Here is a 24844-nt window from a genome sequence, read left to right as displayed (position 1 = left end):
GTGGAACTGGTCGCCTGCTGGTTCAGATAAGTGCAGCGGTTGCTGACCGCATCAAGCACGTGGGGTGTTACTGAACGTGGATTGCCGGTAAAGAGGGAGAGAGGGAGAGTATCGAAAGCGAAATGTTGGAGGGTCGATGGTGGTCGCTCGCAATGGGAGCTTGAGAGGGACGGAGGTGATGATTGCGAGTTAATCGAAGCTCGCCAAAAGTGAGCCGATGTTTCGACTCAGCTGTCAGACCCAGCACACGGCAAAGGGCAGGTTCAAAAGACTGCACACACACGCAAGGCAGGAGGCATGTGAGCATGTGAAGCGTCGCCTGCAGAGTGTGTGAGTGGAGCGAGCAGCAAGGTGCACAGTGTCAAGTCAATCAATCCCACAAATCAGTCACAATTTGGGCTTCCGAGCAGAGGCTTTCCGAGTGTTGTTCTCAGTAAGCGAGCCGAACTTGCCAATTGTCGACGACTCTCAGGGGTCAGTCACACAGCCGCGTCGAAAGCAACGTGTTGCTTTCCTTTCACAGGGGCCAAGTGCATCCATCGGCCCATCCTACTTGAACATTTTTGGCCTCTCGCTGCCTCAGCTCGAATGCCGCGTGTTTGCTCGGAATTGCGACTACCAATTTAGGTTGCTTGAACAATCTACTCTTCCTCTGCTCTGAGGAGCTGTTGGTGCCAACCGGTGCCTGTTTGCGCGATTATTGCGGCTACCAGGCAGTTTTACGATGACATTGTTAGGTCGACTACACTTTGCCACTATCAGCGAAAGCGAGTTCGTCACCCTAATGGAAGCGACTGTGGCTTTGGCGTTTATCAGAGGGTAAGAATGCTTCTGGCAGAGAAGCAACATGAACCAACGCGAACCTGCCGCCATAGAAGGATTTCTAAACCCTCTTTTCCAGACCCTTTTTTGCTTGAACTTTGCTTTTTCCTCTCTCCGCATTTTTGTTCTTCCAAAATTTTGAACAGCAGGAGCTCTTCCATACAAGCAACTAACTGTCCGCCTCCTCTTCCTCTCACCTCTCACTCGACCCACGTCCCACTGCAAACAAGATGGTCAAACACTCGAACAAGATCAAACGTAAGCCTTTCGAACCATTCCAATCTTCCCGCATCCCACTTCCGCTAACGTCCTTACCCTCTTCATCTCACAGGCGCCGACCGACGAGCCCCCGACCCCGGGCTGCAGGTCGATTTTGAACCCTCAACTTCTGCCTCAACCACCGCCGCAGAACCATACAAGCCGTTCCAACATTCGCAGCAGCCGCAAGTGAAGAAGCGAACCGCGTCAGCCGCAGCGGCGGGTAAATCGGCACGAGCTAAAAAGGCCAAGGCTATCGAGAGAGCCGAGAAAACCAATCAAAAGTTTGTCGTTAACAAGGCCAAAGCCGAGAGGAAGAAGTTGATGAAGTCGTGATCGGCTGGGCCGACGTTAACAGGAAATGAATCTAGAGTCAAGATGGCGGGTAAGGAGGCAGCGAGGTTTTCGCTAAAGATGGTCACCCAGCATCGAGCTCGGACAACACTGCCGATGAATGCTCCGGACTCGACATGGTCTAAATGCTTGCGCTTCATGCGCTGCTCATCAATAGGCTCGACATGCAGCAGATATGCTTCAACCAGCTCAGCTCGGAACCCGGACGTCGAAAACAGGCCCCTGCAACTCGTTTACCACAGCTCACACGCATTCCCCAGCATAGAGCACCGAAAGATACGACGTTCACAGCTACGACATGCGACTACTCCTTGGGGGCCCTCCTCCTCTCCTTGATGAATGCCTCAATCTTCGCCTTCAACTCTGTATCCGGCACAACATCCTCAATCTTCAACGGCGACCTGTTGAATGGATCTGTCGAATCACTCAACAGATGCGCCTTGATCGTCGACCTGTCCACGACCGTCTTGGAGCGCGGCAGCAACACCGGGTCCTTCATCACCGTCGCCATGAGCGGGTCCAGATACTCGTCCGGCACCTCGCCCAGGTCCTCCTCCTCGTCGAGCTCCATCTGCCGCTTCTCCTCCACTTGCGCGATCATCGCCGCCCACGCCTCCAGTTCGGGGGGGCTCTTGAGCATGTACCGTTCCGCCAGCAAGCCCGCTTTTTCGAATACAGATTTCGAGTAGCTGCGTCCGTCGCGTGCGATGGCGGCAACAAACTCGCCTTTGCTGCACAGATTGAGGTAAACCGACATGATCATACGCAGCAGCGTGCGCGGTTCGAAGCTCACTTTCTCCGGATGCTTCACCTTGAGGTTTTGGCATTTGGGTCCTGCCATGAGATCAAGGTTGTAGTCGAGCATCGCCGCCAAACGGTCGACCACTTCGGGCGTCATGAATGCGTCGGCCGTCTCGGCGGTGAAGTCGATCAGCAGCCGCATGAACTCGGTGCCCAGCTGCAGGTCCGACTTGATTGTCTGTTCCAGTTGGCGAATGTGTCCCTCGCGCTCCTGCTGCTCTTGCGCAGACGACGAGCCGCTGTCTGGCGTCTGCTGCTCGGACTCGGACTGCTTGGTGTGCAGCTCCTGCAGTTTGTCCAACGCATCATCGAGCAGGTAGGTGACATCGTTCATGAGCCTGTTGATGAATACAACGAAATCCGACTCGCTTGCCTGCGCCTGACGGTGGATCTGCTCGCGGTGCTTCGGATTGCTCCAGATCGATTTGAAAATCTGCGACAGATGGTAACGCATGTTGAACTTGTCGTAGAACTGCGTGTGACTGCCCGTGTTCTCGGCCTCAATCCAGAAGTTCATGAGCGCAGGCACCAGATGCTGTAGCGCCAGTGCGTGGATGTTGAGCGTGTCGCTCAGCACGCCGTTGGGGTGACGTCCCCACGGAATCACATTGTAGAACAGAATCTCGGCTAGCTTGGCCTTGAGGAATGGATTCTTGATGTACCAACCCGAGCTGAGGAACGTGGTGCAGAACGTCACCAGGTCGTTCTTGGCCGACTCGGACAGCGGCGCACTCACCCGCGAGATGAAGAGCATCACATCGCAGATGTCCTCAAACATGTGTTCGGGCAGCATTCGGAATCGCGTCGGCACCTCTTGCGGCAGCGGCAACGTCGCCTGCGGGTGCGGGTGCTTGGATTGCGGCTCGGCAACGCGGATGAGCCACGTCATGAGAAAGCAGTTGAAGGTGATCACCTTTTGCAAAAAGTCAGGCGCCATGAGCTGGCTCTGCGCTGCATAGATCTCGCCGTGCAGACGCTCCACCTCGGCTTTGGCACGCTTGAGGAAGTTTTCGTACTGTGCGGCTTGCGGCAATGCGGACCACATTGCGCGATCCGCCTCGGTCTCTGTGATGCGCTTCTTGAATCGACCCATCTCCTTTTCCTTTTCGTCGATGCGGCGTACTGCTTTTCCGAGACCCAGATTGTTGAGTCTGACGGCAATGTAGAAGACCTCTGTAATGAAATTGGCCGGCGCACCTGTTGGCTCAGCCTGACCCTGTTGCGTCCACTCCTTGGCTTCGGCCTCGGTAGCATTGATGCGAGTGAGATCCTGAATGTCGAAGCGCGTCTGCTTGCGCAAGTACTCAAGATCGATGCGGTCGATCTTGGTGAAGCCTGCGTCCATGAAGGGTTCGGCGAACCGCAGCAGCATCTCGTATAGATTGACCATGTACCCGTCGCTTGCTACGAGCTCCTGTCGCACTTGCATGGCGCCTCGCTTAGCGTTCAAGGCGCAGGCTCTAGCCCAGTAAGCTAGCACCTTTTCGCGCGCCTGCGGACTGGAGCGCACCATAGCATTGAAGATGCGGAAGTTGAGCGTGTGCACAATCTCCATGGTGCTCTGGATGCTGCGAAAATTGCTGTCCGCCTCTTGCTGGTTCTGTGTCGATGCATTTGGGAAATAGTGCTTTGTGATGCTGGGATAGGCGTCAGGAAAGGCTGAGAGGCGCAACACGGGCCCAAAGAGCGAGTCAAGCTCGATGCGAGAGCCAGTGGTGTTGGCAGGGTCAAAGTTGGAGAGATGGGCGAGCATGTTGGCGATGGGCTTGATCTCGACGGCTTCGACGATGGCGTTGACGTAGGGTCTCCATTCTAGGCCGGCAATGGTGAGGCCTTCGCTGGGTTTGGCGTTGGGAGCGAGCGGACTGCTGGCGCCTTGCTGCGCGCCTGGCATTCGGCCCGCCAGCAACTGCGCAATGACCGACTGAACATCTTGGTTGGCAAGAGCCTGGTTGAGGGCAGCTGGGTTGACACCCCCAGCTCCAGATGCCGAGCCGGAGCCCGAAGCCGCTCCTTGGGGTGCCGAAGACGATGACGAAGCCGTAGCAGCAGCAGCATCGGAGCCTCGATCGCCGTCACGAATCCTCCTTGTAAGTTCTGTAAATGCGGGTCCGAGAATCTCGTCGAGGCCTTCGTCGTTGCCGAATCGAGCGGCAAGCTCGTTGAGGAAGACCGGCAGATCATCGCCGTCGATCGTCTCAAACTTTGTGGTGAGGTCCACGGTGGTATGCGAGGACGAAGCTTCTGAGCTGGAGAAGCCGAAACTCGAGACAGAAGACGAGACGCGGGTAAGACTGTCAACGAGAACCAGGGGCGAAAGCCGTGTGCCGTTGGGCTTGGCGGCGTTGGGAAACATGTCCGGTGTCTGAAGGACCAGTCCGGCGTACGAGATGAGGAGCGCACGGATCTCTTGCAAGACAGCCGTCGCCTGCGCCTGATCTGTGGCGGGGAGCGCCTTGCGCACACGACTCTCCTCGACCCGCGCCTTTTTCCAACAAGCGATGAGGTAATCCCAGGATGTTTGGCCCTTTGGTAGACTAGCGAGGATGGTGATGTGCTCGGCATCATCGCTCATGATATCGCCTTCGGGGTCGAGAGAGAGACGTGCGATGAGAATCTGATCTGCGATTGAGGCGGTGAGTGGTGGTGGAGCAGACGAGCCTGAGGAGAGTTCGTCGGCGAGTACTTTGAGGTACGTCTTTTCCCAGCCACTTGCCTCTGCTTCTTGGCGATCAAGTGTAACATTGAAGATGGCAGAGACAGCCTGATGCTGCCACTGATCGAAAGAGGACGGCATCGTGATCGCTTGTGTGGTGGGTCGATTGAAAGCGCAGTTCAAAAACGCCACCTATTGCCACCTGCGACTGAGGCCCGGAACGACGCGCAGCCTGCGTTCAAGTAGAGCTGAAGGATGGGGCAGAACCTATGCAGTTGATGTGATTGCCGACGAGTGGAAGGAGAAATGCTGTGGACAGGTGGTAGAAGGGAAGCGAGGTTGGAGTTTTGATAGAAGAGGAGCGTCGCAAGCATTCTTTAGATTGCTTCGCACGGACTTTTCGTTCTCTTCTCGCACGCGTATTCTGTCGAGAGCAAAGTGTGGAGGTGAACATGGTTTCTTCGCAGCTTCGGTCCTGCTTTCCACTTTGCAAACTTCCTCCCATCAACGCCTTCTGCCACCGCACACTCGAGCGCAGTATCAGGATGGCGGCGGACCCTCTATCAAGAAGCGAATTGAATACGAACACAGCGTCCGACTCGGACAGCGATTTCGAAGACGACGATTTCGTTCCAGAGCCCGAGCTGTCTCGCGGCGCTGCCGCGGCTATCCAAGCTTCCTACAAGCTTCAAACCCAAAGACCAGGCGCAGACGATGCGTCGGACTCAGACTCGGACGACGAAGACTCCGATGGCGAAGCGAAAGGGGCAGGAAGTCGAGCAGTCGCTGGGGAGCAGATCGACGCGGACGAGCTGGAAGCACTCAAGAGGGAGCGCGAAGAAATGGTCGCAGCTGCGGGAGGCGAGGGCCGACTGGGCAAACGTGCAAGACTAGCCAAGGATGCGGTTGCTGAGTCTGCAGGGTCGATGGCCGTCAACGACGAGGCCGAAGCATTGAAGGCAAAGGCGTTGGCAGAATGGGAAAACATCAAAGGCGATGGTCCGACGTCGACAACTTCGACTGGCGACGGCGCTACGTCTCAAGAAGCTCAGTCTGGCAGCTCTACCACCACAAGCACGGAAGAGATCGTGTCGATACCGACAACGTACAAGTTCGCCGGAGAACTTCACACATCCACGCGCCTCCTACCGCGCTCACATCCAGACGCGATCAAGTATCTCTCTTCGCAGTCTGCCAGCTCCACCTCGGCCAAAGTCACGACATCTACGCCTGTACCCTCGATCAACCCCACACCAGCAGTCACAGCAGCAGCTCCTCGACCGCCACCAACAGGTCCCAGGCGAAAGAAAGGATCCTCGCTAGCTGCGCTCTCGGCAGCAGCTACCGCGAAACCTGCCAAACTCAACACGCTCGAAAAGAGCAAGCTGGATTGGGATTCGTACAAAGACGATACGGCCAAGTTGTCGCAACAAGAGAAGGACGAGCTGGAACATCAGACAAAGGGCGGGGGCAAAGGACTTGGCGATATGAAAGGCTATCTTGAAAGGAGGGACTTTTTGGATCGTGTCAAGGATCGCACTGGTCAGCCATAGCGCGTGGCTCTTCTCATGTACAGCAAACGGTGCAAAGAAAAGAGCGAGATGGATTGAAAATACTGATATGCAAGAATATAGAGTGCAACAGGTGCGAGACACTTGAAAGAAAACGAAAGATGTAAGACTTGAAAAGAGGAGTAGAGGCTGCAGACGGAGACTGCAGAGCAGCATTGTCGATACAGCAAAAGAAAGAGACATAGGAATGTCCATAGAAACCGAAACACAAGATGAGGTGGAAAAGAGAAGGGTCCATGGTGTGCACTGTTGGATGAGAACGAATGCGTTACTCTTGATGCCAAGTGGGCTTCTTGCGGTCGCCTACACTTTGCAAATCTTTGCCTTCCGCGGCGAGCTCCTCACGCAGCAGCGCTGAAGCACGCGATCCGCCGCCATTCTCGTTGGGGCTCTCGCCATCGGCGCCCGACGATTCACCGCCGCCCATGCCTGGCGCAAACTCTGGATTGCGTAGAGCGTTGCGGAAAGCATCAGCCATGCGCGAGGCTTCGTCCGATGTGAACGGCTGTTCGTCCGAATAGCGACTCGATCTCGAATTGCTCGCCATCATGGCTGCACCTGCACCTGCACCTGCTCCTGCTCCTGCCCCAGCTGCGCCTGCACCTGCCGCGCTCACCAGGCCTCCGTCTTCGTTTTCGAGCATGTGCGACGCCTCACCAGCATGCCCACCGTCGGTCAAGCTGCGTCCAGCCAATGATCCAGCAGCAGCGGCCATCATGGGCGAAGAGCTTCGATGGCTGCCGTCACCATACTGTCGCTGGCGTCGCCTTCGGAGCGCGGCCATGATAAAGTAGGTACCGGCCATCGCAGCGACGATGGCAAGGAAGCCGAGCACGGAAATGAGCACGATCGCATACGTGGGTAGTGCTAGGCCGTTGGCATTGCCACCATCGCCGCTACCTCCAAGACGACCTCCGTTGGCTTGTGCTGTGGCTGTAGCTGTGATGACGGAACCATTGGGCAGTGTCGCTATTGTTGTGCCCTGCAGCGTCTCTGAGCCGCTGAGACCGGATGCGTGCAAGGAAGATTCCAGCGCAGCGCTGAGACTGGACTGGAGGGCTGATGCGGACGCGGAAGCGGCAGCACTGCCGGTTGGACTAGCTGTTGCGGCGGTCGCTGTGACCGAAGCGCTGGCAGAGGAAGCAGAGGCGGCACTGGCAGCGCTGGCAGCACTCGCTGAAGAGGCAGAAGCAGCGGAACTGGACGATGCTCTGGCTGCAGCTATGGAGTAAGGCAGTGTGGTCTGGACCGCTGTAAAGGTGGCGAGGCGCGATGTGGTGCCGGTCAGCGGTTGTCCGGATGCGAGTACAACAAAGTAGAAAGGCCAAGAGATGTTCTGATTTGGTTGGATGTTATTGGCTGCCGTGCGATTGGTCCACCAGAGATCTGTTGGTTCGAAAGAGAGCCTGTTTTGACCATTGTCCTGGGACATCCAGGACGTGACGAGACGGTCGGTATCTTCTTGAAACAGATAGACGTCTACGAAGCCGCGTTGTGCAAAGAGCGGATAGTTGGCGTTCCAGATGAATCTGCTCCAGTTGTTTTGGACGATGGTTGTACCTGCGGTAGGATAGCAGCTGAGGTCCTCGTTGCCGACAAAACATGTTTCCTCTGCAGCGGTTTGCCGACGTTGTTTTCTGGAATCCTCTGAGCCATATGACAGCCCCCTTGGATTCAACTTGTGCGCTACAACATCGCGTTTGATCTGCATGACTTGGTCCATATTACGCGCCCAGAAAGGACCGTGGATGTGCTCTCTGTTGGCTGCGTCCTCATCACGTTGTCGAAGACGTCTGTCAAAGTCATTAGCGCGAACGAGGATGTGCTCTGGTTCGTGTTGATTTCGACGCGTTGGCGGAGCAGTGGGTGCGGGAGATGGCGCGGGGGATCGCTTAGCTACATGGTCGGCTTTGTGCTCCAAGATGGCATCGGATGCGCGCTTTTGCGAGTTCTGCAGGCCAGATCTACTGCTCTCGCCCACGAGATGCATCTGAACGTGTAGCGGCCTCCCTGAACAGGTGATAGCGGGCAAAGCTTTAGGAGGCACCTACGTTGTGGATCAGAGGAACGAGGCGGGATGATGATCGACAGAATTGGAAGGGGTGGTGCGTGTGCGAGCAGCGTGACGAACGTTTTGGTTGGGCGACTCGAAGGACAGACCGATGCGTCTCCAGAGGTTGAATAGGAATGTGATGGTGTGGTCGCGTGGTGCAAGGCGCGACAATCAGAGAGAACAGGTGGCGATGGCCGCGAACTGGCTGTGTCCGAACCAAGTTGCAAGGAAGGATGAGTAGAGAAAGGATTGGGATGGTGGTAGAGTGCGAAGGTGAGCGAACAGGTGGCACAGAAAGGGAAAAGGCCGAGGTTTGCCTCGAGAGGGCACCAATCGACGTGGTCAAAGGCAGAAACACAGAGCATGAGCCAAACGTGGGCGTACACTGTTGGCGGAGCACCCGACCCTCCCAAAATGCATCTCTCCTCCGACATCACACACAAAAAAGAAAGAAAAAAAGCGTCTGCGTTTATGCACCAATTTCAGGCAGCGCGGCAGTCCGTCACGATACCACATCTTGGCAGCCGAGCCGAGCACAAAAGCCCCAGAGGATCGGAGCTCTCGCTTCTGCACATGCGATGGTCCTCCAGCAAGCTAGTTAAGGTGACCGACCATCTTCTCTCGAACTCTGTTCTCTCGAGCAATGGCCTAATCACAATTGTAACAGAGCTCAGATCGTTGAACGAAACAGGCAGACGGTGGGACTGTCACATCCGGCGCGTGTGCTTTTTTCATTTAGAGAAGCGCGATCAAGAGAAAAATAAAGTGAATCCGACCTGCGCTTATGCAGTAGAAGATGTTCAGAAGTGGATCTCGTCTCAGCTTCACACGCCAGGCGTGGAAGACGACAATCCCGTGCAAAGCTGCTTGCTATGGCAGACAGACAGACGCATCGGGCCACTCTCGTCGGGGCGAGCCACAAGCACACGAACGGCACAGCTCGATGTGCTTGGTCAACTGCATGAATTCTTCGCTTTATTATTTTTCTCACACTTTTTTTGTTCTTCTGCGGAACCCTCGTGTTTCTGCAACTAAAATAGGTAAAGGTCCCACACAATCTCTGCATTGATTTCTTGTTCCCACGCAATGCTGCTGCCGGCATAACTAGCATCGATCTATCCTAGACTCTGTGGAGCGGTGAGCACTAGTTTTGTGTCGAGAATAGGGGTGTACGAACCGTGCTCTCGTTCCTGATCGTCGTACACCACTCCGGGTTCTCGTCTCCATGACCGCTGTTGTTGCACCACTTTTGTCGTCGATCAGATCGACATCCAGCTTCGACACTCGATACTGCATGACACCGTTGTTCTACTCTGTTCGACGATTGACATTGACCAAAGAGACCTCTGAATGCCAGTCTTTTCTACGCCTCAAATAGCTCCTTTGCCTGTTGAGCCCTACTGACGAGTGGAAAGTTCAGATCTTTCATAGAGCCACAATCGAGGCACCGGCTGAGGCACGTCGAAGTGTTTGTGTCAAGCACAATTGGACTCGTGCTTGAGGCTGGTGAGTTCCTGCGCGAGGATCAACCGATGGGATGGAACAGAGAGCTCTCAAACAGCGTTTTTGTCGATCGTTCTTTTTTGCCGAGTGGGTTTCTCAGTGGGTTCAGATCGAGAACCCTTGTTTTCACCCTTGTGTACTCCTTCGATTTTTTTTTTGATATTGATAGTATGTATAGTATAAGTAAAGCTGTCCACTTCTCTCCGACAAGACTTGGCGTTCTGCACTCGCCACGATTGTCGAAGACCAGCGTGCTGTTCCGAAATTGTGTCCCGTCTCATGAGGTGGATGCAATCTGTGCGAAGAGCATGGGTCCGACGCTGAGCTTCTTGGGCTGCTCATCAGCGCTGAAAGCAGGTTCGCTTCTTCTGCACCATGTGATCTCGCGCCTTGGAACTCCGCCGGCGAGGCCGCAATTTACGGTCACTGTGCAGCGATCGTATGCAGGCTATACATGTATGTTCAAGATCTCGGTTTGCAAAGGCGGTGTGGTGCAGCCCTGTTAGATCGAGCCACCAAGGTCTGAGACTGGTAGTATCTATCGACGATTATCGCTACAATCGTCGCCCGAATCATCTCCATCTTTTCACGTTGTCTGGAGTCTGAAGACGTCCCAAGAGGACTATGCTTGTTGAGCTTCGCTCTGTCTACCTTTTACGCCCAAGGACACCCAAATCGTACCGATGACCCTTCCACTCTATGCTGCCACCTATGCCTCTGTCAAAGACGTCTGGATCGATTTCCAACCCTTCCGCCAGCTTGCTTAGTACCAAACTCGACCCGAGCAGACTCAAGCTGCCATATTGCTCCCCTGTGCTAGCCTTGGAACCACGCCGTGATGAAGGCTGTGGAGACGGATGGTAAACATAGCCATTGCTCGGGTCGACTACGAGCTGATCGGGTCGAAATGGCTCCGACAGACTGCCGGCCCATTTGAGCATGCCGTCGTCTTCCCCCAGCTCCCGATAGACAATCGGTGCATCTTGGCATCGGACCAGATTGAGTTCCGGTCCGCAGGGCGAGACCCATTCGTAGCCTTGACTGTTGCCTTGTTGTAAGGCCACTTGATACAGTTCCTCTTGCGATCGCGTCTCGCTGTGCTCGACTGTACCGTTGAACGGCGCCATGTCGCTCCAGTCTAGCGGCAGGATTGAATTGGGAGGTGGGCCTAGGATGTTGTGCCTTGATATGGCTCCAGATCGTGCATAGTCAGCTGCCGCAGTGGTGGAAATGGGGTTGGGCCGAACCCGCTTGAAGAAGAAATCGAGAAACTCGATATTCTTGAAACAGCTCGTCAGGTTCTTGGGCACCGTGTCGTGTAAGAACAGCTGGCCATGCACGTCGACTACGTATCTGTACACTCGTAGTGCTGATCTGGTACTGCTTTCAGCCACCGGTCTGCCGTGCTCTTGTGTCGTAGAGAAGCAACGAGGGAATGTATATACTCGCAGCCTCGCGTGGGAGCAGGCAATCGTACGGCGAGCCATCGCAGCGCTATGGACGTGCATCGTCGGCATCTGAGAGTCAGAGACGCTACCTCAGCCGTTGTGGTCCCGCATGAGATGTAATATTGCTTGCTCAGAGATGCGAGGATGAGCAAATGAACGGCGTGACATGATCATCGTAAGGTGTTGAGTTCTGCAGCTCGAGCTTTGGAAGTGGAGGTTCGCTTTTTTACAAACAAAAATGTCAGCGTTGCAGAACTAACACTTTCAAAAAATCTCCGATCGGCTCCGAAGGGTTTTGGGCTTTTTTTTATAGAAGAAATGCTCTTTGATTTAGCTTCGCCGTTCACCTCCTCTCCTCACCACCCTTGCACTCCATCATCCACGCTTCTATCCGGCCATCAAGCTCTCCTACACTACAGACGACCCGGAATACTTATCTCGGATTCAAAGCCAACATGCCGCTCCACGCCGACCTGTGTACAATACTGCAAAACGCCTCTCGAGCACGTCTTCGCTCCATCCCCATCGCCTCCACCAAGGACAATCTCTCCATCCTCTCCATCCTCCTGCAACATGGTTTCATCCACAATGTGGTGCGTGGAACACAAACAGGCCCTTCTCCTGTGTCATATACCTCGGCAAGCCCGGCAGCACGCCGGCTGTGGGTCGACCTCAAATTCCGACCCGACGACCGACCGGTGTTGGAGAAGATGAATGTAGTCTCGAAACCGTCGCGCAAACTGACGATGGACAAGGACGAGCTGCTGAGGCTCGCGACGGGTCGTAGGGCCAAGTTCGTCAAGCCGTTGGATATGGGTGAGATTGGGATCGTGGATTGCGGCAAGACTGGGTGGTGGGAGGTGAGGGATGCTATTCGTCGTGGATATGGTGGAGAGGTTGTTGCTCGTGTGTCCTAAGCATTCTTTTTCGGCATGGCCTCTGTCGGAGTGGTATTCACAAACACTCTCGAATCGTCTTGCGGGTTGCTGTGACAACGTCCTCTCGCTTCAAGAACCAAACATCCCAAAAGAAGGGGCGCCTCGCATCATCGCCAGCAGTCCCGTCCCAATCGGTCTCCATTCGACCGACCTCGCCCTTTTCTTGTATTTGTACCTGCATTGAACTTTATCATACGATCTCGCCACCAGCCGTTGGCGGTCCTGTGTGCTCTGTGGGCTAGTGTCAACGACTCCGGACAATGCTGAGAAAGGTCGGTGACAGAGAACAGTCACGTGAAGGTTGCCGCCTCAAATCTAACAAGATAGACAAATATGGCACAGGTCACAGACCATCACCCCGCGCTGTCTTTCTGTCTTCTGATCATCATACGTGGCCCCTTCCAGCTTCTTCTTCGCCGCAACGCTCTTTGGCTGAGTCCTGTTCTTCCCCATCCTAGACATCGACCAGATACGCACATTTGTTCAACGGCCTTCGCAGCGCAGCACTCGAAAGCCACTTGACACCCTTCGCCCAGATAACATTCAGCACAGACAGCAGGCTTTCACCTTTCACTGTTCAGCATCCCGCTACCCTCCCTCCCAGGTCAACCCTTTCCTTCCAGCCAGGTTTCCGCCAATCCGTCAACAAGACTGTAGTCAAATAAGCACCTCCAATCGCAACATACCACGATGTTCGGTCTTGGTTCAGCGTTTTACCTTATCCTTTTCATCACAAACGCACTAGCTGTGTTGTCAGAAGAACGCTTCTTGGCCCGAGGTAAGTGCCCTCTCCCTCCTTTTCTCATCCTGATCTCACTCTATCTTCGTACATCGCTGACAAAGTTCGTCTGTTCAAAATGATTCTTTAGTCGGGTGGTCATCACACGCGCTAGCCAACCAAGCGCATTCGTTCGACCAAGGCTTTCAGTCCAACCCATACTCGGCATCACAGGACAACGTCACGATCAAGGTGAGGCTGATCAATCTCATCTCTGCCGTCAGGACACTTATGCGAAGTAAGTGCAGATGTAGTGGAAGGCTTGCGTCCAGCAGCAAAGATACTGACGATATCCACCATCTTGTGACGAAACAGTTCCATTGGTGGTAATCAACATCGTTGTCGTCGTCTACCTCATTGTTCTCGGCTAACAAAGAAACACGCTGCGCACCCCGTTCGCAATTCATACTTGACATTTCCCATTTGGCCCACTTTCGCGCACAGCACCTGTCAAATTAGCTGTGACTGACGAATGCATTGAGAAGTGAGGAACAGAACATAAAAAGCGATGCTAATACACGATGCTGCAGATGGGCATGACGAGGAACGGAAACGATGATGATGATGACGACGAGGAGGCTGGAGGTCAGTGCGAAGCCTCTCAGGGAGCAAGGACCTTTCTCACCCCCTCCTTCTGTGCAGGCGTCAAATTCTCCGGCAGCTCGACACTCCATTCCACCACCAGATCGCCCTTGCGCTTACCGCCCGTCTTACTGATCGGCATGCCCTCGTTCGCCAACCTCGTCGTCTTGCCAGGAGTGATGCAGCTCTTCCCCGCCGTAGGTTGCGGGATGGGGATATCGATCTTGCGCCCATCCAGCGTCTCGATCTGCTTCCTCGATCCCGGCTTGCCCGGCTTGGGCGGGTCGAGCGCGTCCACGAGCTGCAGCGGAATCGTCACGCGCAGATCGTCGCCATCGCGCCGGAAGTGCGGATGCGGCTTCTCATCGACGATGAACACTACGTCTTGGAACGACCCCGGTGCCACTTCGTGCCCTGCTCCACTGAAGCGGATCTTGGTGCCCTTTTTCCAGCCGGGCTTCACTTCGACTGTGAGAACTTTTTCCTCCGAGCCGCCTGAAGCGAGTTTGCGCCCGACTTTGAGACGCTTGGTGGTGCCCGTATAGAGGTCTTGCAGCGACAGCGGCAGTTGCTTCTCGACGTCGCTGGGCTTTTCAGCGGCAGCGGGGGTGGGGCCGCCTGGAGCACCGCCAAAGCTGAAACCGCCGGGCATACCGCCTCCCGCTTTGCGCCTGGCTCCGCCACCGCCGCCAAGCATGTCTTCCATTCCGCCCATACCTCCCATACCTCCCATGCCACCCATGCCGCCACCAAACGGACTAGCACCGCCAAAGATGCTAGCAAAAATATCGTTTGGATCGCTGGGACTGAATCCGCCCGCACCTCCCATGCCACCCATACCACCGGGACCGCCCGAGGTGAAGGTGAAAGTCCTACCCCCGCCTCCAGGGAATCCGCTGAAGCCACCGGAGCTGCCTGGGAATCCGCCAAATCCTGCTCCACCCGTACCATCGGCTCCCGGTGGGGGTGGGCCGCCGCCTTTGAGCCCTTCTTCTCCAAATTGGTCATAGATGGCGCGCTTGTCCTTGTCGCTCAGAACCTCGAACGCCTCGCCGACCTCTTTGAACTTCTTGTTGGCCGTATCGATGTTGTCCTTGTTGCGGTCCGGATGCCATTTGAGTGCGGCTTTCTTGTAAGCCTTTTTGAGCGTCTCGTCGTCCGCATCCTTGGAGACGCCAAGCACTTGGTAGTAGTCTTTGCCCATGGTTGCACTGGTGGAGGAACCGGAAGGAGTGTGTTTGGAGTGGGAGTGGGAGGTGCGCTGCCTCTTGTGGGGTGGGGGTCCGCGGGGGGCTTGTTGGCGGCTAATCTTGACGATGGTCTATCGCAAGGTTGTTTCGGAATGCCTTTGAAGGAGTGAAGTAGATAGAAATGCGCCGTGCGTCAATTGCAGTGCGTACTTTTGCTGTGCTGTGAATAGTCGAAAGGAACTGCTAGACAAGCTGCAACTCGATCGTAGTGGTAGCCGTGACGAGTGATGGTGTAGTACGCGATGTCAGAATGCACTGAGTTGGCCGCTACGATAAGTATCGTTGTTCGAGCCCTTGGTGATGCTCAATGCGAGTTTCTTTTGAATGTGTGGTGTGTGGTGAATTATACGCAACTCAAGAGCAAGTGTTGAGGGAACGGAAGCAAGAAGGATGGATCGCGAGGAGGGACAAATGGAAATGCACGGTCACTTTTGAATTGCATGGAACTCAGCTGAAAGATCCGTCAATTCGCCGCTTTTTCCTCCACTTTCCATTGCTCACGTCTTTGAGCTTCTCTTGCGCTCTTGTGCCATCCAGAAGCTTCCGCCAGAAAAATGACTTTCACGACAGCAATTTGACCAGATCGGACAGATCGGTCTCAGTCAATCTCAGATCTCGATAGTAATGTCACCTCACTACCACCACTCTCTTACCATGGCTCACAGCTGCCTCTGTTCCCAACGCAGGGCACAGTGTGCGCATCGGTCCAACTTCATCCTTGTCCATTGTAGTAATTATAAACATGTCTCGCTCCAGTCTCGTTGCTTCGTCGCCATTAAGCCGAATTGACGGCCGAGGCACCTCCCGGCGGCGTGATGGTGGCGGTGGCTTCGGCGGGCACCTGCGTTCGCCAATTGTGGATCGACGAGACTTTGGGATCCAGCATCATGGACATCGGATTCGGCGTCATTGCTGGTCCCATCTGCATAGGCATCGACATGGCCGGAGACATGACGCCTGGTTGCACGCCACCCGACAAGCCTATCTGCGAGCCGGCCATGGGCATTCCTGTTTGCAAGGGCGTCGACATAGACATGCTGAATGGCAGGCCAGGCGAAGAAGCAGGCAAGCCGTCAAACTGAGGCATGCCCATCATCATCGACCCATTGGTTGGAAGCCCGATCATTGATTGACGTGGGTCGGCCATTCCCATGCCGCCCATGCTGCCAACCATACTGGGAAGCGCGCTCATCCTGTTCAACATCATCGAAGAGCGCAGATCCACTCCAGATGGCGACATGATGCCGGACTGAGGAGACGGCAGACTGCTCAGTCGCGACTGCTGCTGTTGCTCCATCTCGGACTGCAGCTGTCGGATTAACGCGGCTTGCTCGGCGATAATGGCTGCCTGAGGATGGACGTAGCCCAGGGGCTTGTCATCATCGCTATCCTCCTCCTCGCTTTCATCGTCCTCGTTCGCGTCCTTCGCGTCTCTGTCCAGCTTGGACTGCTCCTGGCCTTGACTATGAGTTGCGTCATCAGCGCTGGCCTGCCGGGCCAGTTTGGCAGCCCTCCTCTGCGCCTTTTCTGCTTGCCTAGCTTCCTTGAGAGCTCTTTTCTGATTCTCGAGAGCCGTGCGCATAATTGCTAGCGCCGCATCGGCGCCAGGATGTCTTTGGCCGAGAGGCAGGTCTTCATCCGAATCGTCGTCTTGCACAAAGTGCGCGGCTCTGCCAGCGACTTCTCGCGATAGGGGTGATTTGCCACCATCTTGCAGAGTGCCTGTCATGTCTCGCAAGCTCCCGGAACGAGGCGACGAAGCTGACGTGGATCGAACGTCCGAAACGCCATTATGCGCCGACGAAAAGTCCAAGTCCAGCTTGCCGCCGCCGAGGAGCATCGACTGTCGGATGCGTTTCTCCTTGAGTGCTGCCAGTGGCAATTCCTCATCAGACGAATCCGGACCGCCAGACTGTGCTGGATTGAGCGAGAGTCCAGCCGCCAGCGAGGTCGGGCGCGAAGCCACGTTTTTCTTCACTTGAGCCAGGGGGATGTCATCATCGCTCGACTCCGCAGCTTGGCCATCCTCTTCCTCCTCCTCGGCATCCGACGTGATGAGCCACTCCTGGGCAGCGTCTTCTTCACCGGCAAGCAGGTTCAGGCTCTTTCGGCCAGATCGTCCTTCCTCTGATGCTTCGGCATCCATGGTGATGTCGAGGGCGATAACAGGAGCTTCGGCTGGGGTCTGACTTCGCTCAGGAAGCTCAGCTGGTTCTTCTCCCGCTCCAGGAGCTCTATGAGAACCCGTATTCGACGCGCCAGCATCCGAGCCGGTGAAGCTGACCACGCTGTGAATCGCAGAATCGTTCGAAATGCCGAGCACGGGCCCACGAATCTTCTTATTCCTCTTGTTTACGGTAAAGAGGCCGCGCTCCTTCTTGGCCTTTGCTTCGGCGTCTCGTTGTTGCTGAGCTGCCCCTTCGAAATCGGCCTTCGCTTTGGCTTCCTCAGCCTCACGCGCCTCGTCTTGCTGCCTCTTGGCCATCTCTCTTGCCCAGATCTGATCGGCGCCAAAGACGGCCTCCATACGCTCACGGGTGTCGTTGAAGCCGACGGGCTTGTCTCGGAAGCTGCGGGCGATGCTGGGTGCCACAGATGCGCCGTCGTCGTAAGAGGAACCGGCAAAACGCTGTGACACGCCATCGCCATCGCCATCGACCTGGAGCGCAGCGAATTCGCCGTCCTCGAGCTGCACCTGGCCGTAGAAGCGTGCTTTGGACTTGCGCTCCGTGGTGCGTTCTGTGGCGAGATCGAGAAGACTCTTGCCGTACAGTTTACCGGCAGGCTTACTGTCATCGATCCATCGCTTGTCGTCGTCGCTCGCCCAAAGGTCCGAATCGGTCTCGGAGCCGGTGACCTCCTCTTCGGTCGTCGTGCTACTGAGATCCAAATCCTCGTCGGGGCTGAGTTCGTCGACACCGACGTCCTTGAAGGACTTGCCCTCTTTGAGCGCCTCTTCCCTCTTAGCCCTGCGGATTCTGCGCACAGCCTTGCGCTTGCGCTTCTCTTTGGCAAGACGCTTGGCGGCACGTTTGGCCGATCGACTCTGCTTCTTGATATCTGCAAGTGGTTTGTCGTCGTCATCCGAGTCGTCAGCGTTATTAGGGTCGAAGATGTCGTCGACGCGTGTGCCTGCCTCGAAACCCCATCCCTCGCGCTCGTCTTCGTGCTGCACAAGATGGTTACGAAAGAGGGCAGTGGTCGGCGCAGCAGCACGACGTCCAATACCTCGAGGTGCGGCGGCCGGCACTTGGACCGTTCTGCCCACCTCGACAGCTTTGAGACGTGCAGCAGCCTCTTCGTGCTTCTTGTTGCCAGACTTGGCTGCAAACATGGGCCGGGGCCCGTTGGCACTGTGCACGACCAGGCTGCGCATCGGCGGCAACCCGCCCCGCGTGTTGTGAAGCACAAAACCATCAGGAACGTGCAGGCTGTGACGATTCGACGCGGGAGGAGCAGTCACAGACTCGGGCGCGACATCTGTCAGGCGCAGCTTGGGAGCCAACTCGGTTCCCTGCAAGGGTGGAGGCATTAGGATGGTCTTGGGCGTACGAGCAGCTAGACCGAGCGGGCGAAGGGGTCCTCGACGTGGCGGACTGACATAATCGTCATCGATGCCGTCCGACTCATCCTTCTGAGCAGAATATGGATCGCTCGCCATGTTCGCCGAGGGCTCGGCAGCGTACAGGTCGGAGAGGTCAGTGACCTGCTTGTCCGTCACCCTGAGTTGGTCTGCGTCTACAACAGGACCGTCGAGAATGTCGGCATCTGACTCGCCGTCTGCCTCGGCTCCGTTGACGGCGGCAACCTTTTTGGTCTTGGCAGGCTTGCCCTTGGCGTCCATCATCATGCTCAAACGGAACCACTTCTTTCGTGGCTTGCCCCAATTGGCCGATGACAAGTCAGGGGCAGCGCCATCACCTAGTCGAATTTCAAAGTTAGCGCCTCCGGTCTGGGCCAGGTCGTGAGCGAGCGCAGTGAGATCGAACGAAGACTGCCTTCGACGCTTTGGCACGTTTCCAAATTCGTTCTGCCTGAGCATCTCGTCGTCGTCGTCATCGTCGAACACCTCCTCGGCGAGGAGGTCACGATTGATACCGAGGTGCGAAGGGAACGTCGAGTTGCGTGCCATGTTCTGGAGCTGACGCGTAGAGAGACCATTAAAGTTGATGGCGGGGGAAGCAACGCTGGTCGGATCTGCACCCAGGGAGCGGATCTCGGCGGCATCGTTGAAGCCTGGGCTAGCAGCCTGGAGAGCGGCGGCGAAAGGACTTGGACCGAGACCAAGATCGTGCTCAGCAAATTGATCCATGGTCCAGCTTCGGCGTTGAATGCGCGGGTTGCCGAAAGGTTCTGGCTCTGGGGCCAACGGTGCAGCGGCTAGAGGTGCAAAATGAGCCATTTGTGCTTGGGTCCCAGGAGCGTCGGATAAATTTGCCGACTCTCTGTGAGGATTGAACAGAGGTCCCGCAAGAAACGAGTTTCGGCGAGATTGATTTCGCGAGTAAGAACCAACGCCGACCATGTCATGTGCTTGGGCAGGCCCCTCCTCGTCGAACACAGTCGGGGTTGTCGCGGTCGTTGTTTGGCTAACAGGTATCGCTTGAATCGGAGTCGAAACTGTTCCCGCGATCTCAGCAGTAGCTTGACCAGGCACCTGGTCGTGTGATTGTGGAGGTTCGTTGGCATGGTGAGCGTCGCCACTGGGCTTTTCAAGCGGCGCTGTCAAGAACACAGATGAGGTAGTGGATTCGGCACGAGAAGACGGGCGAGGTCGATCCATGATGGAGCCAGTTGGGGCAGGTGCTGTTGCGTTGCTGGCTTGTTCGACTCCGTCGGAAGCGGTTGGAGGTGGTGTATGGTTCAGTTCGCGGGATGCCTGCCTAAGCGACATTTGCTTGTTATCATCTGCAGAAGCAATGATATGCTCAACAACTTGATCCTTGGTGGCTGTGGGTCCTGGACCGGCCCACTCGGAAGGCGGAAGGTTTTCCTGACGTTCTCGGTATAGCTTGATCTTGGCCAAGAGTTCAAGCTTTGAGTCTTCGGGTGCAGCGGTTGCGGTCGAGGGGACCACGATTTCAGAGCTAGCTCTGCTCGCTGCGATACCTCGGCTGGATACGTTTCGATCCGCGTCCATAGATTGACGAGCCGTCAAGGAGGGAGCGAGCTGTTCAAAGGAGGAACGTCGTGTGCTGCCGGCCAAGCTTTGTGCGCGACTGCGTTGTCCTGCTATGCGTTCGCGCTCGTCCTTGCTGAGGAACTTGTCCACCCCCCACTGGCTGAGCGCCTCTGCATCCGAGGCGGCTGCGGCATCGTCGTCGTCCGCACGTTCGAGGAGACTGGCTGGGCGGGATCCAAGCTTGGATGTGCGGCCGAGGACAGAGGTAGTGGCATTGGACAACAGGCTGTTGGTTCGACTGTGTGGCGGACGGGTGTCTGCGAGTGGACCGACACTGCTGCCAGCGCGACTGCGAGCGCGCTGTTCGTTAGGCAAAGCCACGCCCAAAAAGTCGATACTAGGCCGTTTGCCATCGTCATCGGGGTCGAGCAGACGGGATAGACCGGTGGCTGCACTCCAGGTGCGGACATGGCGCTTAACTGCAATGTCGGCACCTTCGCGGTATGGGGCAAAGATGGCGCTCTGACTGGCGAGCGCTGGCTGCGGAGGGGGTGGAGGATGGACGAGGTCGTGCGCTTGCGGAGGATGGTAGATGTGCCAGAACTGCGCCTTTTCGAGGATGCGCTCGTTGTCTGCCTCGATAAGAGCAGCTGCCAGCTGGAGACGAGCGTTGACCCGTTTGGTAATCTTGGGCTTGAGTGGTGGTGGCGCCTGCGCTTCGGATCGGTGCACGCCTAAAGCCAGCTGCGACGTCGGAGCATCAGTATTGTCGATCACCGCTGCGTGCGCAGCGTTGTTGGTTCCGTACTCGGAGGCGATCGGAGCGCTTGGTGGGGCACAGCTGGCGTCCTCGACCGCTTGGTACAGCTGTTGTGCGGTGCGATCGAAGGCCATGTGCTCCTGCTGAGCCCGCTCAAAGGCGGGGAAAGCGATGGAGCTCATGATAGTCTCGGATCTGACGTTGTTCTTGCGATCAAGATCGTCCAGTCATGGTCTGAATGAGGCAGCTCGAGCCGTCTGCTGATACGAGGGCGGTTGATGCAACTGCAGTGTTGATCGAGCTAGATGAACATCCGAGGCGCAAGCAAGCTCGCGATCCGGGGTCGAGCGGTCTTAGTTCGACGGCGATTCCTGCGAGTCCGAGAGGGTGTGATGGGAGCGAAACTTGGACGAGGACAGGTAACGAGCAAGCAAAGCGTGTATGCAGAGCAAGGTGATGAAAGAAAGACCTCTGCGCGATGGTGATTTCCTGGAATGAGGATCAAGGAGCAGCCCCTTGGCTAAGGAGCGAGCGCAACACACAAGCGAAGAAGCACACTTGCGAAATTTCGGGCTCCGCAACCCATCACATCCAAAGATTGCGGTGCGTCTTTGTCTGTTCGTCCACCCTTGCACTCGCACTCCATCGTCGATTGACAGGCACACATGCCAGCGTGGCTCAAATTAACAGTGCTCGAGAAACTGACACTTGGACCCTTTTCCAATTTCAACAAGCGTCGATGCTTGGACACAGCCATTACCGCTTGTCTAGTCCGCTGCACACTGCGATGTGTGATGTACTGGGCGTAAATGCAGTCCAACGGAGACGCGACGACGCCTCTCGCTCCTTTGCTACTGAAAATCAGGTTTGCGTTGGTTTCAGTCGTAGCGCTCAATCTGACATGATGGATGAGCTCCAATTGTAGACTCGGAAGACGGAGTTCAGCCTCCACCTCTTTGCTCATCTTCCTGAAGATGCGCACCATACGAGTCAGCCCACGCCGTTCAGCAAGTCTCGAATGCCATCCACCGGTCATCACAAGTACAATTACACCACCCAACATCTCCAATCGAGCAAGCTAGCATTAGAGTTCGGCTTACGTGGAGCGTGGCGGAGCACGTCGCAGCATGGCATCGACACCGAGTGTGCCTGTTTCTCCCCCACAAAAGGCCAAGCTGCCTCATCACTTTGCAGCTTCTTTCGAATACCAAGGGGAACGCGCCGCAGGTGCTTCTCGGTCATCTGTATACCACAAAGCCTCGATGCCCTCGACCTCGCTGCGAAGAAGTCCTCGTGCCAGGCAAGCACGATTCGCAAATCTGCCGTCTGCACACTCTGACATCGACGATGACGACCCTGAAGCATATCAGCCCAGGAGCCAATCTGCTTCACCATCAAAGAAGCGCAACAAACAGGTGATGGACCCAAAAATGACCGAACGGGATGCCTTGCACGGCCAGAATGGTGTCTTGAAGAACAAGTCGCGCAAGAGGATCAAACGCACGCGGGATGACCCCAACTCGGCGGCTGGCAGCATCTATGCGCACCTCAAGGGCCTGCCTGACCTCTTTGCCGACCACAACGATATCATGTTCTGTGGCATCAATCCAGGTGTGAAGTCGTCACATTCTGGCCATCATTTTGCACATCGCTCCAACCACTTTTATCCATCGCTGCATATAGCCGGCATCACCGAGCAGAGGATGAAGCCAGAACAAGACGTCGATTTCCCCTCTTTGCGACCTTTTTCACTTGGTCTCACCAATTTGGCACCAAGGCCCACAGCGGAAGGCAACGAGCTACTTCCAAGCGAGCTCATCGATGGTGTTCCCGTCTTGCTCGACAAGATTCAGAAGAGGAAGCCTAGAACAGTCTGCTTCGTCGGAAAAGCCATCTCGGAAGCATTCATCAGGGGTCTCAGACAGGCAGGAGCCATTAACGGAGGCTTTTCTGCCAAGAAGAAGCGCGATTCGCAGAGTGCCTCCGGGCGGACTGCCGGACTCGCACAAGAGCAGAAGAAGAAGCTTAAGGACAACGAGACAAGCTTAGGTTGTCCTCACATCGGATTGAAGGACGACAAGTCAGATTCGCCAAATTTCCTGCGAGCGGCCATCCCGGCAGACATTCTGCGTGCATTTGCAACGGCAGTCGAGATTCAAGATGCCAAGCCATCAAAGGGCAGTTCGCCACAAAGGACCCAAAAGCAGCTTTACACGAAGGGCAATGCGAAAGATGATAGCGGCTACGGCATCTTGCCCATCTGCGTGCCTCATTCGTGTCAGAGAGACAAGCCTTTGAGCGTAGACCAAACGACCTTCTTCTTTGTCATGCCGTCCAGCTCAGCACGAGTAACAACGCACTTTCTGGACGATAAGGGTCGCATCCTCAAAAGCCTCCGGCGGCTGGTCGAGCATCTACACGCAACGGAAGCGTTCAGGACGAGATCGTCGAACAATTTTCTCAAGGAAGAAGATGTGGGCGACAGTCGTTCCGTATCAGGTACCAAGCTCGAAAGCGACATTTCAAGGCCGATGAACGAGATGAAGTTCGAGCTTGTCGATGTGTCACGCTTCTCACCGGACGAAAGCGCTGCCATTTCCTCAGCGCGATGAGGGTGGACCCGGATTGGGATCCTTCGACTGCTCCCAGTTCGGCTCACATGCGAGGTAATCAAGGTCCACTTCTCTGTCTGCGGGCTGCGCCAACCTTACAATGATCCTTTGCAATCTCCAAAGATGCATGACTACTCTATGCACTGAGCTCCTTTGGCTGCGTTTTGGCTGTATGCAAGTTGAGCTGTCAGACGTGCATAAAGCGGAAAGAAAATGAGAACTAAAATTCTTCCGACGTCGTAGTTCGTTTTTGTCTGCGATTCCTCAGAACCACCGCGATTTTGGCTTATCGATTGACATTTTTTCCCGCATCAACGGCACGGCGAAGATCAAAAGATGATGTCGCCTGCGCTACTCGAAAAGTCGCCGGTCTTGAGTTGCTTTTGGACGCCCGCGATCTGATCAGAGTCCCACCCGGCAACTCGCACGCATGAGCTCGTGCTTTAGACAAAGGTATTCGCGATCGATATCGAGACGACCGAGACCAGCCTGCAAATGTGGCTGTGAAAGTGTACAGCAGCTTCGCAGAACAACGTGGCCTTCGATGGCTCTATTGACGAGATTACAGTATCTGGTGCGTGGAATGAGTCAGACCACACATGCCGCCATGCTGCGACTTCGAGGCAGCGATGGAGGTCCCATCGACCATGCTATCGATCTGTACATAGCCTTGATCGGAAAAGGGAAGCCAGCGAGCAGGAGATCCGAGCATGATACACCTCGGCACGCTTTCGGACGTCACAACGCTGTAAGCACACGCTGGGCGACGCAACTCAGTCAAGAAGGGTGGGATCGACTCGCTAGCTCGCCGAGCACCGACCAGTCTGGACCCTGAATCTCGCTAGGAGAGTATTTTTTTTAATGGAAACGTTCCTTCGGTTGCCTATTTCTCCGGCGCTGAGCCACAGATCCCCTGACGAAGCTTGCGACGGCCACAAGCATGGTTTGTTTCGTGTGCCGATGCAGCCGAAGAAAGCGACAAGACCGAGATAGACGGAATGAAAGAGGGTGGTCGGACAATGCAACGGACGTGCGATTCGCTCAAGGTTCGGATCTCGACAACGTGTGTGTAACGAAAAATTCGCCGAGCGGCTCAGCCAACTTCATCTCAGATTCTCCTCTGTCATTTCGCTGCTCGTCACTGCGCCGACCGGTCTGACTCATGGCCTTGTAAAGTATCAAGCCGGAAAAGAGCTAAAAGTGGCTGTGTATCGCCAATTTCGGCAGTATCGCAACTTTACTCTGCGTGTTGGTCCCAGCACACCGGACTTTTGCATTCCGACGTTGAAACCGACCAGTTGTAAGCCGTGCAGCAGGCCTCTGCAATCGATGCATA

General features: G+C 55.7%; 10 protein-coding genes across 10 annotated transcripts; 5 read left to right on the top strand and 5 right to left on the bottom strand.

Annotated features, from left to right (window-relative positions):
- Positions 1-1052: 1052 nt before the first annotated feature.
- Positions 1053-1416, top strand: EX895_002288 (uncharacterized protein; the record flags this gene model as incomplete). Its single annotated transcript, XM_029882887.1, has 2 exons — positions 1053-1080; positions 1154-1416. The coding sequence occupies 2 exons, from the start codon at positions 1053-1055 to the stop codon at positions 1414-1416; spliced, it is 291 nt and encodes a 96-aa protein (XP_029740642.1).
- A 322-nt stretch (positions 1417-1738) lies between these two features.
- On the bottom strand, positions 1739-5032 carry EX895_002287 (uncharacterized protein; the record flags this gene model as incomplete). The annotated part of the gene is made up of 1 exon (XM_029882886.1): positions 1739-5032. One exon carries the CDS (start codon positions 5030-5032, stop codon positions 1739-1741), a length of 3294 nt encoding a protein of 1097 aa, XP_029740641.1.
- A 404-nt stretch (positions 5033-5436) lies between these two features.
- On the top strand, positions 5437-6444 carry EX895_002286 (uncharacterized protein; the record flags this gene model as incomplete). Its single annotated transcript, XM_029882885.1, has 1 exon — positions 5437-6444. One exon carries the CDS (start codon positions 5437-5439, stop codon positions 6442-6444), a length of 1008 nt encoding a protein of 335 aa, XP_029740640.1.
- Positions 6445-6730: 286 nt separating this feature from the next.
- EX895_002285 (uncharacterized protein) lies at positions 6731-8452 on the bottom strand (the record flags this gene model as incomplete). Its single annotated transcript, XM_029882884.1, has 1 exon — positions 6731-8452. The coding sequence occupies one exon, from the start codon at positions 8450-8452 to the stop codon at positions 6731-6733; it is 1722 nt and encodes a 573-aa protein (XP_029740639.1).
- A 2213-nt stretch (positions 8453-10665) lies between these two features.
- Positions 10666-11145, bottom strand: EX895_002284 (uncharacterized protein; the record flags this gene model as incomplete). Its single annotated transcript, XM_029882883.1, has 1 exon — positions 10666-11145. The coding sequence occupies one exon, from the start codon at positions 11143-11145 to the stop codon at positions 10666-10668; it is 480 nt and encodes a 159-aa protein (XP_029740638.1).
- A 776-nt stretch (positions 11146-11921) lies between these two features.
- Positions 11922-12383, top strand: EX895_002283 (uncharacterized protein; the record flags this gene model as incomplete). Its single annotated transcript, XM_029882882.1, has 1 exon — positions 11922-12383. One exon carries the CDS (start codon positions 11922-11924, stop codon positions 12381-12383), a length of 462 nt encoding a protein of 153 aa, XP_029740637.1.
- A 711-nt stretch (positions 12384-13094) lies between these two features.
- EX895_002282 (uncharacterized protein) lies at positions 13095-13553 on the top strand (the record flags this gene model as incomplete). Its single annotated transcript, XM_029882881.1, has 3 exons — positions 13095-13182; positions 13274-13420; positions 13498-13553. The coding sequence occupies 3 exons, from the start codon at positions 13095-13097 to the stop codon at positions 13551-13553; spliced, it is 291 nt and encodes a 96-aa protein (XP_029740636.1).
- A 230-nt stretch (positions 13554-13783) lies between these two features.
- Positions 13784-14968, bottom strand: EX895_002281 (uncharacterized protein; the record flags this gene model as incomplete). The annotated part of the gene is made up of 1 exon (XM_029882880.1): positions 13784-14968. The coding sequence occupies one exon, from the start codon at positions 14966-14968 to the stop codon at positions 13784-13786; it is 1185 nt and encodes a 394-aa protein (XP_029740635.1).
- Positions 14969-15789: 821 nt separating this feature from the next.
- On the bottom strand, positions 15790-19416 carry EX895_002280 (uncharacterized protein; the record flags this gene model as incomplete). Its single annotated transcript, XM_029882879.1, has 1 exon — positions 15790-19416. One exon carries the CDS (start codon positions 19414-19416, stop codon positions 15790-15792), a length of 3627 nt encoding a protein of 1208 aa, XP_029740634.1.
- A 2742-nt stretch (positions 19417-22158) lies between these two features.
- On the top strand, positions 22159-23508 carry EX895_002279 (uncharacterized protein; the record flags this gene model as incomplete). Its single annotated transcript, XM_029882878.1, has 1 exon — positions 22159-23508. One exon carries the CDS (start codon positions 22159-22161, stop codon positions 23506-23508), a length of 1350 nt encoding a protein of 449 aa, XP_029740633.1.
- Positions 23509-24844: the final 1336 nt, after the last annotated feature.

This window comes from Sporisorium graminicola, chromosome SGRAM_14 (assembly GCF_005498985.1).
Source record: "Sporisorium graminicola strain CBS 10092 chromosome SGRAM_14, whole genome shotgun sequence".
Taxonomy (NCBI): domain Eukaryota; kingdom Fungi; phylum Basidiomycota; class Ustilaginomycetes; order Ustilaginales; family Ustilaginaceae; genus Sporisorium; species Sporisorium graminicola.
Note: the sequence above shows the minus strand (reverse complement) of the source record. Positions and strands in the feature narration are given on the sequence as shown.